Source organism: Mustela putorius, unplaced genomic scaffold, assembly GCF_011764305.1.
Source record: "Mustela putorius furo isolate JIRA1106 unplaced genomic scaffold, ASM1176430v1.1 tig00003845_pilon_pilon_pilon, whole genome shotgun sequence".
Taxonomy (NCBI): domain Eukaryota; kingdom Metazoa; phylum Chordata; class Mammalia; order Carnivora; family Mustelidae; genus Mustela; species Mustela putorius.
Window position 1 is genome coordinate 83,504,283 of NW_025421998.1, and position 14,604 is coordinate 83,518,886.

General features: G+C 46.6%; 1 protein-coding gene across 1 annotated transcript; it reads left to right on the top strand.

Moving 5' to 3' along the window:
- Positions 1–11,010, top strand: FAM71F2 (family with sequence similarity 71 member F2). Its single transcript, XM_004741822.3, has 5 exons — positions 1–919; positions 4,567–4,751; positions 4,928–5,177; positions 7,782–7,900; positions 10,656–11,010. The coding sequence occupies exons 1-5, from the start codon at positions 767–769 to the stop codon at positions 10,849–10,851; spliced, it is 903 nt and encodes a 300-aa protein (XP_004741879.1). The 5' UTR covers positions 1–766; the 3' UTR covers positions 10,852–11,010.
- Positions 11,011–14,604: the final 3,594 nt, after the last annotated feature.

Sequence of the window (14,604 nt, forward strand, 5' to 3'; positions counted from 1 at the left end):
ATTTTTAATAATGGCTGTGTTTAACAACAGTCTGCAAAGTTCCTGAGAATTTAACCGTTTTCAAGATCTCTTTTGCTCTAGCTCTGGCAGACCACTAGGCCTCACTTCCTCATTTGCCCGCTGTTTCCAAAAATAAATAAGCCTCTTTGCTTTGTTAACAGCCTGGTTAAAAAAAAAAAAAAATTCTCATTTTATCCCATGAAATGGGGTAGGAAAGATTGGGATGAATTGCTTGCCTCTGTCCTGAGCTCCTCTGGCCAGGTGAGGGCCTAACTTCAGGAAATTAATTTGCTCAGAGAAAGTTTTTGTGAGGGGCTTCCCCATTGGGGGAGAGGATTGAAGGCCGTGGGTTCCCTGAGAGCCTGCCTTGCTGTTCTGGTCAGCTCACTGCCCTCTTGGCATAAGCATGGGGCAGTCCTTTTCCTCATGGATACAGAGAGATTGAAAAAGGGACTAAGACTACATTACTGATGGTGTAGTGTGTAGGAAAGGGGAGGGAAAAACCTCCCCCCCCCACCCCCCAGCCCAGTCCTTCCTTGCCTCTTTTATTTTTGCTTTCCTGTTGTTACCCATCACATTCCTTGATGTCATGCCTGCCATTGTGAGCCGACAGGCCCTCCCTGGCCTGGTGGACAGCCTGTAAGTCAGGAGGGGAGGTGGAGCTGTGGAGGTTGGGGGGAGTAGTGGTCACACCAACATCTCGGAATTGGGCTGGGTCTGTGTGGAGCCCCAGAGATGGTCCCCAGCTCATTCTTCCCAAGAACCAATGAGTAAAATTAGGGGCCTTCCACCTGAAGTCAGGGAACCAGGCCCTGGAGTGGAACTTGGGGTGGAAGATGGCCTTCTTTGTCAACTGATTCATTCTCCAGAATTCAACTTGTTCTCCGACTCGGTGGTGTTTGAAAGCAACTTTATCCAGGTACCCATGTGCAGCTCAGAGCCTGCTCCCTTTCCCTTTCCAAAACCTCCTCCCAAGGGTTGATCCAAAATTGCCATAGCCTCTGAAAGCCCTGGGGAGGAGAAGGAAGCCACTGTGGCTGGAGACAATCAGAGGGTCTGGATCCCAAGTTCAGCCCAGTTTGTGTCTATGGCATCATGGGGCTCCCCACAGGTCCTGTGCTTCCAGGAAACAGACTTATATGCTGCAAAAGGGCACATCAGAGCCTACTCTCCAAAGAGGGTCCATAGGCACTCTCCCAGGGCCACTAGGGAGGGAATGAAGGTTGCTATCAGAATCCCTGCCCTGAAATCCAACCTCCTTTCTCTGGGATGGTTTAGAAGTAGCTTTGTTTGAGAACCAAGCTCCTAGAATCTGCCTTGCCCAGGTTCCATATTCCCTAAAGCGTGGTGATCTGGCCAATGGAAGTGAGCGTTTTTGGACTGGGAAGCATGGGGCCATTGAGAGTATGGGGTGGTCATTTGGGGTTTTCTCATTTTTAATTTTTTAAGATTTTATTTATTTATCTATTTGTCACAGAGAGCAAGAGAGCACAAGCAGGGGAAGCAGTGGGCAGAGGGAGAAGCACGCTCCTCCTGAACAGGGTCCCCAATGTGGGACTCAATGCCAGTACCCTGGGATCATGACCTGAACTGAAGGCAGCCATGCAACCAACTGAACCTCCCAGACGTGCCTGGTGCAGTCATTTTAATATAGCTTGGGGTGTGTGGCTGGCTCAGTCAGTGGAGCAAGCTACTCTTGGTCTTGGGGTGGTGAGTTCAAGTCCCACACTGGGACAGATTTTACCTAAAAAAAAAAAAAAAAGTATGACATCTCATTGAGGGGCTGACCGACTCCCTCTAGAGGTCTAGTGGGGACCTGAGGGGTCTCTGCAGGTATGCCAGAACCAGCTCCTCTGTGGGCAAGCTATGAGCTGCATGGGAGCAAGAGACACAAAGAGAGATCAGATAGTGTCCCTGGCCAAGAAACTTATGAATTTGTCAATTTAAGGGGCATGTTATAAAATGGTAACTGCGGGGCGCCTGGGTAGACAAGAAGTAGAGACAAGTATGACAAGAAGTAGATATAGAAGATAGACAAAATATAGATATAGACAAGAAGACAAGAAGTAGATATAAAGGGAAAAACTCCCAGAGTTGCTCATGGCCGGCTAGAGACAGCTTTGAGTCAGGCAGAATTATAAAGATTACTACCGGGGCGCCTGGGTGGCTCAGTGGGTTAAAGCCTCTGCCTTCGGCTCAGGTCATGATCTCAGGGTCCTGGGATCGAGCCCCACATCGGGCTTTCTGCTTGGCAGGGAGCCTGCTTCCTCCTCTCTCTCTGCCTGCCTCTCTGCCTACTTGTGATCTCTGTCTGTCAAGTAAATAAATAAAATCTTTAAAATAAATAAATAAATAAATAAAATGGTAACTGCTACGAAGGCTCTGGTCAGGTGGTTTGGACCAGCTGATCCCTAAGGCATGAGCAGGGAGAGGGGGTGCCGGTGTCTAGAGAGTTCAGAACACTCTTGGGACTCCGGCAGTTGAAGAAGCCTCCCCAGAAGAGGTGGGTTAAGCCATTCTTCGAGGTATCATTGAGACTTTGATAAGTGGAAGGGCAGGGGGAGGACATTCCAGGCCAAGGGATTTCAAGTCCCAGGATGAAGGCAAGAGGCTGAAATGCACAGGAGGGTCTGAAGCCAGGAATCCGTGTGACTCCGTCACAAAGCAGCGAGGACTTACAGGAGACAGTAGAGACGATCTGAGCTTAATTTGGAGACACTTTCACGCAACAGTGAGCTACTCCCTGACGGGTCCCTCAGATTTCAGACAGCCATTCAGGCATTCAGGGCTCTGGGCGCTCCTGGGCTCCTGAGCCGCCCTAGGGGGCTGCAGAGCGTGGCCACCAGCCAGCTGCCTGCGGGGCGTGCTCCTTCCTCACGCAGTTTCGGTGGAGAAGGAACGGTGACATGCGAGATCCAGTCTCGGGATACCAAATTCCAGTCATTTCTATTGGGGTGTGATGTTTTGGCAGAGACTTATTCTCTTAACATGTTCTCTTTGACCTGATATTAAAACTGTTTAGATTCTCTGGGTGGATGCACAGTGACTCAGGCAGCAGAAAACTCAAGACTGTCCCAGGGAGGGGGAAAGCCTGCCTGCCCAAGCTGCCCCATGGGGGGTTAAACGTTTACTTGAGGGGCGCTTGGGTGGCACAGTTGGTTGAGTCCCACTCTTAGCTTTTGCTCTGGTCATAATCTCGGGGTCGTGGGATCGAGCCCAGCTTGGGGCTCCACGCTCAGCACAGTCTGCTTGAGATTCTCTCACCGGCTTCCTCTGCCCTTCCCACTCAAGCTCACTCTCTCTCAAATAGATAAATCTTAAAAAAAAAAAAAAAAAAGTTGGGGCACCTGGGTGGCTCAGTCGGTTAAGCATCTGCCTTTGGCTCAGGTCATGATCACAGGGTCCTGGGATGGAGTCCCACATCGGGCTCCTTGCTCAGTGGGGAGCCTACTTTTCCCTCTGCCTGTCGCTTGCTCCCCCTGCTTGTGCTTGCTCTCTCTCTGATGAATAAATGAAATCTTAAAAAAAAAAAGTAAAATAAAATTCTTCCTTCAAAATAAAAATTCACTTTTCTCAGAGCACCTTCTAGTCAGGTTTGTGGGAACTTAAATTTCAGTCTTTCTGGGGCATTCCTCTTGTCCCCAGTTCCACCATGGCTGTGAAATGGTTCTGATGGTCCTACAAAGTCTAAAACATTGAGAGAAGGCCCTCTGGTCTTGGGAACATAGGGGTCCCCCCTCAACTGTTCCTTACCCTGGTCCCTGCAGTTCCTCAGAGGCTTCTCTGCCCACCCTGGACAATGAGGAGGGGGTGTCTTAGCTGAGACACTGGGCCCAGTGTCAAGCATCCAGGCTCCTGTCCTGCCCCAGCCTCAGATGCTGCAAAAGAACAGGTTCTTATTTCACTCAAGATCCAGCAACAAGCTAGGCGCCCCCTCACCTTGCAGGAAGCTCCCCATACCTCCCTCATGTTGGGCTTCTTGGGTCTTCCCCATTCAACAGCTCTTTCCTCACTCTCCTCCCCTTCTGGAACTCTCTTTACACAGTCTCCCTTCCAGATCATTAGAAGCCTTGTTGGCTTCTTCTACCCAAGGATGGAGGAATAAAATTTCAAAGCCTCTCAGCTTTTTCTTACTAACACTCCTTTAAAAGTTACATAATGCAAAGGCCCTAGGGGTGACTCAGTGGGTTAAGCATCTGACTCTTGATTTTGGCTCAAGTCATGATCTCCGCCCATGGCAGGAGTCAACTTGTCCCTCTCCCTCCCTTTCGCCCCCCCCTACTGCCACCATCTCTAAATAAATAAATAAAACCTTTAAAGCTAGATCATGCAGAGGATACAAAGAGGAGCAACCCAATTTCCTGTTACCAGTGAGCTGGTCTCTTTGGGGAGACCCCCAAATAAGATGGAAGTTGGTCATGACCCAGGACAGTGCACCACACACTGGCAAACAGCTCAGAAGCTCCCAGCATGTCATCAAGCTGACGTGCTGCTTTCTAGCACCTCCTTTCTTCCACCCTTGTCTTCTGCTTCTCTCTAACCCATGTACCTGGGGCTGATTTCTAGGTCACTAAGCCTGGCAGCTGGATGGATGTATATGAAGGGTCTACCACTGTGATCCTTGGGGTGACCTCCTCGGTGCCCTCCTTGCCACTCCCCAACGTCCTCCTGATGGCCAATGTCACCTGGCCCCAGGGTCAGTTTTCCTCCTGGAGCACTCCTGACTGTGCTCCCGTGGTCACCCTCAGCAGGTAAAGAAAGGCTGGAGGGAGAGGCCGGAAGGGGTGGGAAAGCTGGAGGGTCCTCCCTGGGGTGGCCCCGGGCAGAGGAGGGAGCCTAGTGAGGTTGGGCCAAGTGCTAGGTAGGCACAGCATGCTTGACTGAATGGGTGAGCTCCTCACTATGGGAACTTCCTGATCATGTCTAGGATTCTCCCCCTGAAGTTTGTGGAGCTACAAATCTGTGACCGGCTCCAACGCATCCTGCGGGTTAGGACAGTGACTGAAAAGATCTACTACCTGAGGCTCCACGAAAAACACCCAGAGGCTGTGTTTCAATTCTGGATCCGCTTGGTGAAAATTTTGCAGAAAGGTCTGTCCATCACCACCAAAGACCCAAGAATCCAATTCACTCACTGCCTGGTGCCCAAAATGTCCAGCAGTTCCACTAGAATAACAGTAAGTGGGGCCTCATGTCAAGACCTGTGGTGTGGGTGGGGGGGAGATGGGGAGCACAGCGCCTCTGAAGACTGGTGGGTGTTAAAGCCTACCCTTGTGGAGGCAGACTTCATTTTCAAGGGTCAATGACAGCACATACCAAACTCAGGTCTACAGACATAAAGAGCGAATTCATTTACTTTTCCTAAAAAAGCGCTATAAAGTACTTCGTTCACTTAAAAAAATTTTTTTAAAGAGTTTATTTATTTATTTGACAGAGAGAGACACATAGCAAGAGAGGAAGCACAAGCAGGGGGACTAGGAGAGGGAGAAGCAAGCTTCCCACTGAGCAGGGAGCTTGATGTGGGATCAGGGCCTGAGTCAAAGGCAGATGTTTAATGAGTGAACCACTCAGGCACCCTTACTCACTTAAAAATTTTCTGTGTTTTTTCTTTTTTTAATCTCCAGTATTAAAATAGAAAAATGCTCACTAAAGAAAATTAGAAAATCACAGAAAAACCACTCCCACTTCTCTCTAACCCTAAGCAATCACTTGGAACATTCTGGCATATTTCCTTCCAGTCTTCCATTTTATTTATTTATTTATTTTTTGGTTTGATCTTTATTAGGTTTTGGCATTAAGTTATGCTGTCTTCTTCATCTCAACTGAAGAATTGTGCATGTGCTTTCACGTTGTTGAGTATTTTAAAACTTGGAAAACATTTATTCTTTAAAGGTTAGAGGCTAAAATGAATTTGCTAGGACTCCATTTAATCAAGGTTTTAAAAATTTATTTATTCAGGGCACCTGGGTGGCTCAGTGGGTTAAGCCGCTGCCTTCGGCTCAGGTCAGGATCTCAGGGTCCTGGGATCGAGTTCCGCATCGGCTCTCTGCTCAGCAGGGAGCCTGCTTCCTCCTCTCTCTCTCTGCCTGCCTCTCTGCCTACTTGTGATCTCTCTCTGTCAAATAAATAAATAAAATCTTTTAAAAAAATGTTAAAAAAATTTATTTATTCATTTATTTTGCTTTCTCCAAGTTTCTGTTTCAATTCCAGTTAGCATACGGTGTAATATTAGTTTCAGGTGTAGAAGTTAGTGATTCATCACTTACAACACCCAGTGCTCATCACAAGTGTCCTCCTTCATCCCCATCATCTTTTTTTTTTTTCATCCCCATCATCTTTTGACCCATCCCTTCCCCCCCACCTCCCCTCCAGCAACCCTCTGCTTGTTCTCTATAGTTAAGGGTCTGTTTCCTGGTTTGCCTTTCTTTCTCCAACCCCTATGTTCATTCATTTTCTTAATAGTCTTCCATTTAAAAATTAATTTTTAATTTATATATTTGAGGATATTAAATATATAATGTGTTTCTGAATGTTGCTTTTTTTTCCAACTTAGATTATATCAGAAGCACTTATGCACATCGTTTTGATAATTTCATGCTGTTCAGTAGTTTGAATTCATTAAAACTCACTTTCCAAGGGCCGCCTGGGTGGCTCTGTGGGTCAAAGCCTCTGCCTGTGGTTCAGGTCAGGTCCAGCATGGGGCTCTCGCATGGGGCTTCCCTTCCTGCCTCTCTGCCTACTTGTGATCTTTGTCATCTCTGTCAAATTAATAAATAAAATCTTTAAAAAAAAACCCATCACTTTCCCATTCTCTTATCAGCCATTTAGAGTTGGTTCTAACTTTTCATTTTTGTAAGTGATACTAAAACAAGCATGTATGTGTATGGTCCACATTTCTGATTGTTTTCTCAGGATAGTTTATTAGAAGCAGAATTCAAAGGGTAGGATCATTTTTAAGGCTCTTGATATATTTGGCCACATTATTTCCAGGAAGCTCAGGTCAAAGTATAGTCTCCGCAATGAGTGTCTGTGTCTGTGTCCTTATCACAATTGAGAAGTATACATTTTAATAAATTTTCTAACACAATAGGTAAAAAAAAAAAAGTAGCAGCTCTTTGATTTTCAGTGAGTTTGAACATTGTTTTATATATGTATTTATATATATATATATTCTGCATTGTCTATTGTGTTCTTTAGTATTTTTCTATTGGCAGCTTTGTGTTTTTCTAAATTGATTTGTAAAATAAAGCTTTTTATACATCAAGAATTTTAAACCTTTAATCACAAGTTTCTGCAAATCTTTTCCCCCAAGGATTTGCTTTTCCCTTTCAGTTTGAGGTTCCCCCTACCATACCCCCACACCTTTCGACACACAGAAGACTTTTCCTGGGCCTGCTTAGGGTAGAGGCACAGAAGGAAAGAGTTTGATAGGCTGGATTGCCTAATACCTTCAGGTTTCAGAATCTTCAGGTTTCCTTCTCTTGTTTTAGTTGAAAGCTTTAGGTAGACTATGCCTGATTTTCAAAGTCACCTGCCCTGGTTTCTCAATGTCCTGGAGCAGTAGCTATGACAGCTCATCAGAGAGGAGGAGGTGATCCTGCCAGGGGCGGGGGTTGGGGGGCAACTATAATCTGATGATCCTGGAGCTTCATGTTTAAGGAACAGGTGTCCAGGTGTAGGCTGGAAGATTCCTGTGAGTTCCTTCCAGATTCTGGTCCGAGGGGGCCACGGCCCTCAGAGTACAGACCCGGTCCTCTTGACTTGTCAATTTCTCCACCCAGCCTGAAAGCAGCCTCCCATCATCCACTCAGCCCAGCGAAAACTTCAGGCTATTGGCGGCCGAGCAGACCAGTGACAGTTTCTCGAATATCTCAGGAAAACCCCAGCTCACAGCAGACTGGTGGGTACCCTCTACATAGGCAGCTCCAACATCCCTTCCCGTGGCACTGAGCTGTGGGTGGGGTCGGGGACACCCTCCCCCAAATGAGCCCAGTTCCTTCTTTTATTCTAGATAGTTATGTGTCTGACTTCTCCCCTCAGTTTTATGATAAGCCCGTTCTTGCAAACAGGGTCTATGGCTGACGGGTCTGAATATTTCCTAGGCAGACTGCAGAGCTTTCGTAGGCAGTGCTCAATAAAAGGAATGAAGGATGAGTAAATTAATTCAAAGAAGGGTAAGCTAATAAAGCAGACTCAGGGAGTTAGATATTGACGGTCTCCAGACCCAGTTCACCAGGGTTCCCTGGGTGAGACAATTCTGAATTTTCTTTGGCTCACTTATCTGTTCCGTAAAATTGACAGAATAGACAATAACCCGAAGCAGAGATGGCTCCAACACCATTTGCTAAGCCATTGTATGGTACTCTTGCAATAAGTGATGGAAAACAAAAGCAGGATCATGCAACCAATATGCTGAACAAGTATAACTTGAAGCGTATCATCAAAATGTTAATTTATTTTTGTCTTCCCTTTATAACTTTTTCAGTGGGAGAAGCTTTCTTCTTACCCCAAGATAAAAGCTGGTTCTTTGACAGCCTCCATAAGCATATGGGCTCCCCCTCAGAATATAAAAGGCCCTTTTGTCCCTCTAAATTGCAAAAGCAGTGTCAATCCTGAAATTAAAATGTCTGGTGCCTGATAATTATCAAAACTCTAAACTGTTCACAGCCTCCCTCAGCCTGGCCTCGTGTTCAGAGAGTCCTCCGTTGTGGGAACTGGGTTGTCACTCCTCTTGTTCTGTTTCCTAATTTTAAAGCTCTCTCTTTCTCTTACGAGCTTTCTTGGGTTCTTTAGAGCCCTGTACCTGATGCCCCACTCACCTTCCACTGCAACTCTGGTGATGCTCTGACGGCTTCCTTTCATCCGTCCACCGCCCCCCTCAGGCCCTGCCTCTGCGGGCATCCATGCCATCTAGGCAGCAGCTGTCACAGCCCCCTTGCCCTTTAAGGGAGTCCTCTTGGGCAGGGCTTATTTTAAAGCTAAAGACAGGAGAGAGGAACACAGCCCGCCCCCCCCCCTTCATAGAAAATTTAAGGCCATAAACACTTCACAAAAGCGACACAAGAGGGAGCTCTGGAGCCCGAACCAGAAAGCTACCTTGACCCTCAATCCAAAACTTCAGGAAAACCATTTCACGTTAAAAATAACCGTCACGGATTGCATGGAGCACTGGGTGTGGTGCAAAAACAATGAATACTGTTACACTGAAAAGAAATAAAAAATTAAAATAAAAATAAATTACCAAAAAAAAAAAACCCCGTCAGAAAAGGATAGTAATCAAACCCCATGCACAATTATATAAGGAAAAAAAGGAGTATATGAAGCATAATAAATGCTTACAGACAACGCAAGCACATGAAAAAGACGTGCCTGCTAAACAAATGAAAACTACAACCCAGCATTTCAAAATGAGATGAAAGAAATGAAGAAAGTGATATAATATATGAAAAAGCAACACAACCCAGGACTTAAAAGACTTATAAATGTGGTGATGAAACTGAGGAAAAAAATCAGATTAAAAAAAAAAGATTTTATTTATTTATATGATAGAGAGACACAGCGAGAGAAGGAACACAAGCAGGGGGAGTCGGAGAGGGAGAGCCTGATACAGGGCTAGATCCCAGGACCCTGGGATCATGACCTGAGCCAAAGGCAGATGCCTAATAACTGAGCCACCCAGGTGCCCCAGAATCATACACTTTTAAAGAAACAATTATTTCCAAAACGAAGCCTAATACACCAGAGAGAATAACAAAGCAGATCATGCCTTAAGAGAAATGAAAGTATAAAAGGAAAGCTTACAAAATTTTTAAAAATTAAGCTACACTCTGTTTTTCTAGACATAGTAAGTGGCTGTGACTTTGTTAAGTTATTAATGTTCTGGAGAGCTGTCTTTTTTTTTTCTTTTTAAGATTTTATTTATGGGGCACCTGGGTGGCTCAGTAGATTAAAGCCTCTGTCTTCAGCTCAGGTCATGATCCCAACGTCCTGGGAATCGGGCTCTCTGCTCAGCAGGGAGCCTGCTTCCCCCTCTCTCTCTGGCTGCCTTTCTGCATACTTGTGATCTCTGTTTGTCAAATAAAGAAATAAAACATTTTTTTTAAAGATTCTATTTATTTATTTAAGAGAGAGAGAGAAGGAGAGGGGAGAGGTCAGAGGGAGAAGCAGACTCTGTGCTGAGCAGGGAACCCAATGAAGTACTCGATCCTAGAACTCCAGGATCATGACCTGGGCCTAAGGCAGTTGCTTAACCAACTGATCCACCCAGTTGCCCCTTGGAGAACTGTCTTAAGGTTTTCTTCAGCTTTATCCTGCTGCCTGGAAGTTAGAGTGGGCCTCAGGCAGATCCCAGAGGGCTCAGATCTTGCCTTCGAGTTTTACCTAATGCATGAGGTTCTCAACGCATAAAAGTGACACTTAAGGTTTGGAGGGGTGTCTGTTCCAGTCCAGCAGAGCAGGCCTGAGCTGGAGCCTCCCTCCTGCTCGACTTTCTCTGCTCAAGTCACTCTTGACACATCGCACCACATATACATGCTGTCGCTATGCTCAAGGCACTTTTTCTGGAAAAGACAGCATTTAAAAATGGTTCTTAAATTCTTAACAATGCTTTTTCTTTTATTGCTTTCAATGACCCCCCAATTCCTGGGCTCCAACAGTAACACCAACATTGCCATCAAAATAGACAATCTGGACAGCTATAAGATACCCTCCCGAGTGGCATCTCCGGTCAACTTGAATATACCCATGAGAGCCGCCTTGAGCCACAGTCTCTGGGAACAAGAAAATCCAGATGAGCACTTCCTGCAAGCTCCTGTTGCCAGTTCCCTAGGAGAGAACCTTCTGGGACCCTGACACCAAGCCAAAACAGGGTGATCTTCCCTAACTTCATTCAGCGAACTTGATACAACCTCCTGTAATGCTGTTTTCCCACTGTGGGCCCAAGACTGTGGGAGAGGTATAATGGTGTTTATAGCAAAGTGCTTCTGTTCTTCCACCAATAAACCTCCAAGTGAATTCCTAATTGTTATAGGTTGTGCTCTGTGGGGCTTTGGACTGGGGATGGACTAATTAGGAGCAGGCGCTCACTCTTTAGGGAAGTAAGTGGGAAAAAATGTTCTGTCTGCTCCACTGAAACCCCAAAGCAGCTAAGCCAAGCCAAGAAATCCAGTCCAGAGGAAACAGCTGGAAACACAAGAAAGCCATTAAAGTTGACACACTGTTTGAACCACCGGTCTGCAGATCAGGGCTGGAGGACTTTCTCTCCTAGAGTTCACACTGTAGGAAATAGAGTGATAGAGGGAGAAAGTACATGGCCATCCCCTCCTGTGTGTGCTTGGGTGGACTAAGCACTAAATCCTGGCCAGACCCGTCAGAAAAGACAGGAGCTGAGAGGTTGCCCAATGTTTGTGGATTTCTTCTTGTCTCCAATAAGTTAAAACAAAACACATTTCTTTGCAGCCTGTTATAGTCCAGCTGAACATTGCTGGTGCTGATGAGGGACATCTAGCAGCAGAACTTAGAGGCTGATGTGAAGGGTGACCTCACTTCCCAATTTATGCCTGTGGTCCTCGTACCATTATCAATACGTACCCACGCCACTCTCATGTCCCTGCATGAATGGCCAACCACTGGACTGCTAGGGGGTGCTTACAAACATTTAAGGGCTCTCCACCCTCACTTCCATTGCCTTGGTTTATGACTCCATCTGCTCTCACCTAGAATACGGTAATAATCCCAGCTGGCTTCCCAAGCTCTCATCATTATAACAGTAACAGCGGACTTCATTAGCAACTTACCATGTGCCAAATCCTATGCTAAGACTTTACAAAGATTACTTAATCCTTACAAGTCATTGGGAGGAGAGCCTCTTGGTAGCTTTTATGTGAACGTGAGCCACAAAGAGGTTCAAGAATTTGCTCAAAGGTCATATAGGGAGCAAGTCCAATGACTCTGATTTCTTCCCAATTCGTTTCCCTTCTGCACTGCTAAAGAGCAATCATTCCTGAAACATAAATCTGACCACAGCTTCACCCTTGATTAAAAACCAAGCTCTTTGATAGGAAATGGCCAGGCCTATCCCTCCAGCCTCTCCACTCCCCAGAGGCTGCTTCCCTTGCACCTCACGCTCCCACCACATGAAATTTATTCTGTTTCCTAAATGCGCCATGAGCTTCCCTACTGCAAGGATGTAGCACGTCCTTCGCTCGGCGCCAGACACGCGTCACTTCCCTTGCGTGTCTGTCTGTTGCTCTCGCGATACTTGCCCTTCCTGCGAGATCTCCATGCTCTGTCCCTGCGTGTGCCTGTTCATGACCTTTCTCACACCCTTACAGTTGTTTACGGGTCTGTTTCCTTGGTGAGACTAGGAACTCTTTAAGAACGGATACCACTTCATATTAGACTTCTTTGCCCCAGAGAAGGAGCCGACTCTCATTTAAACCACAGGGAATTTATTGGAAAGACACGAGTTATCTCACAGAAGAGCCAGCACCAGAGCTGAATGGCCCGACATCAGAAGAGCTCAGCGGATTCAGGTAAGGGTGGATAATCAAACATCTCACCCATGCTGCAGCAGGCCGGGGGGTTCTCAGGGGAAATGGAGGGGTGCCACAAAAGAACGGCTAGGAGAACAGATGTCCGGTGGCTGATAATAACAAATGTCCATCTCAGTGTGACTCTTTGCTCTCTGTTCAGAGAGGCGCTCTGCCGTGGGCCTCCAGCGTCTCCGCACAACCTTGCTAAGTAAGCCAAATTTCAAGGTCCAAGTGGGTTGTTCTGCTCCCTTGCATGTTTCAGGAGAGGGAAGAGGAGTTTAGACAGATGGTGTTACACTTAGTGTATTCCTTTTGAAACAGTTTTTCAAAGGATCCCATTCTAATGGGCAGACAACACAGTAGCATTTGGGGTACCCCGTTGGTGTTAACTCAGAGTCAGCAGCCCCTGGTCCCTGAAAGTTTCTGCGTTTTCCTTTTACAAGGGCACAGTGTCACTGTAAATGGTGTAAGGTCTCTTCGGGGACGTCTAGAAGGAACACTCATGGTAGGTGGTTTATGGTGCTTGTAATAGGGTCCCTGGTTAGGGATCCCAGTCTTCCCTTCCTTCAGGGAGCTGGGTTTTGAGCACTGGCTGTACACCGAGGAGTGTGAGCAGCCCGGCTCCTCTAACTGTATACACTAGAGACGGCTTTCCGTTGATGATACAAATGACCCAAGTCATCGCCTCTCCATTTTATTCCTAGGGACCCTAACTCAGGCCTGATCTTCTGGCTGTCAACAGCCAACTCTCACTACTAATTCAAGCATAAAAGGAACAGCTCAAAGGATATCCAGTAGCTGACAGACTCTCTGGAAAGGCAAGAGAGAAATGGCTTGAAGGCTTATACAGCCCGTTACAGAGCAACCGCCCACGCTTTAGGATCTCTCCAACAAACACCCCCTACCACACCTTGCACGCATACTTCAGCTTCCACCAGTGACCCTGGCCTGGAGTCTGCCGTCCCTGCCTTCCAAAATCAGATGCTTCTACTGCCACTTGTCCCCTTCCCTCCCCCACCACCCCGGGGGGAAATGTCCCTACACAGTGCTAGCTCGCTTCCTTATGCTGCTTAAACCCAAGTCAAGGTCTCAGGGCAGCTGAGTCTGTTCCGCAGAATTCAGCTTACAAGATACTCCTTAACTGAAAGGGAGGCTGAGAGCATGAGGTCTGGCTTCCCCTTGAGGAGGCAAAACTCACAATGTATCAATGCCAAAAAAGAAGTACAGGCAGCCCGAAGGCACGAACAATGTCCCCAAACACCCTTGATTAAATAACCACAGGCACAGAATCTCAAAAGGTCAACCCATCCTCAGCTCTGATGACCATGCATAACTATGCTTCTGGTCCTTGAGTGCTTCCAGATTTCTCCTTTTTCCACTGAGATTGCACAGCCCATTCACTAGCTTAAAAAGAGCCTCTTAAACATTCTAGTGCTTTCTCAAAACCTTGGAGAGCCCTGCAAGTACTCAGGACCTACTAAAGGGATTGTGTCAGGCAAGGGCAACAGGCGGTACATGACAGATCCAAGTCAAAGTCAACTTTCTTGTCTCCTGAAGGCTTTGAATTCCTTTTTCAACATCGCTTCAAGGAATTTCTGGTGGCTCATTGTTCTCTAATGTGAACCAGGCTGGATTCAGCTTTGCTTTGGCCAACATAGCAAACTGTAAGAAATATACAGCGCTGTGAGACATAGCACAATTATGATGTCATCTCTGGTAAGAACATCCACATCAGTAAAATCAGCCCTCTCTAAAATTATGCCCTCCCTCCTCGGTGGAGTGCCTTCAAAGTTATTCTCATCAGTATTTGCCGACTGTACAGACTGAAATTACCCAGTTTCTTCAATACATTCTCCTGGGGGAATACTTTCCCTGCCCTGTGCTGATTCCCATACTTATCTGCCCACACCCACTGGGGCACCATGGCGATGAATTCTGGTTACCAGCCCAGTAACGTGGAGGGGAATGTTCAGTGCCCTCCTGCAAGGAAGGAAAGTCTTCCTCTCCCTTGGGATGGGTAGTGGGGAGTTGCTCAGAAGGACCCGAGGGTTTGGGTCTTTTGGGTCTTCTC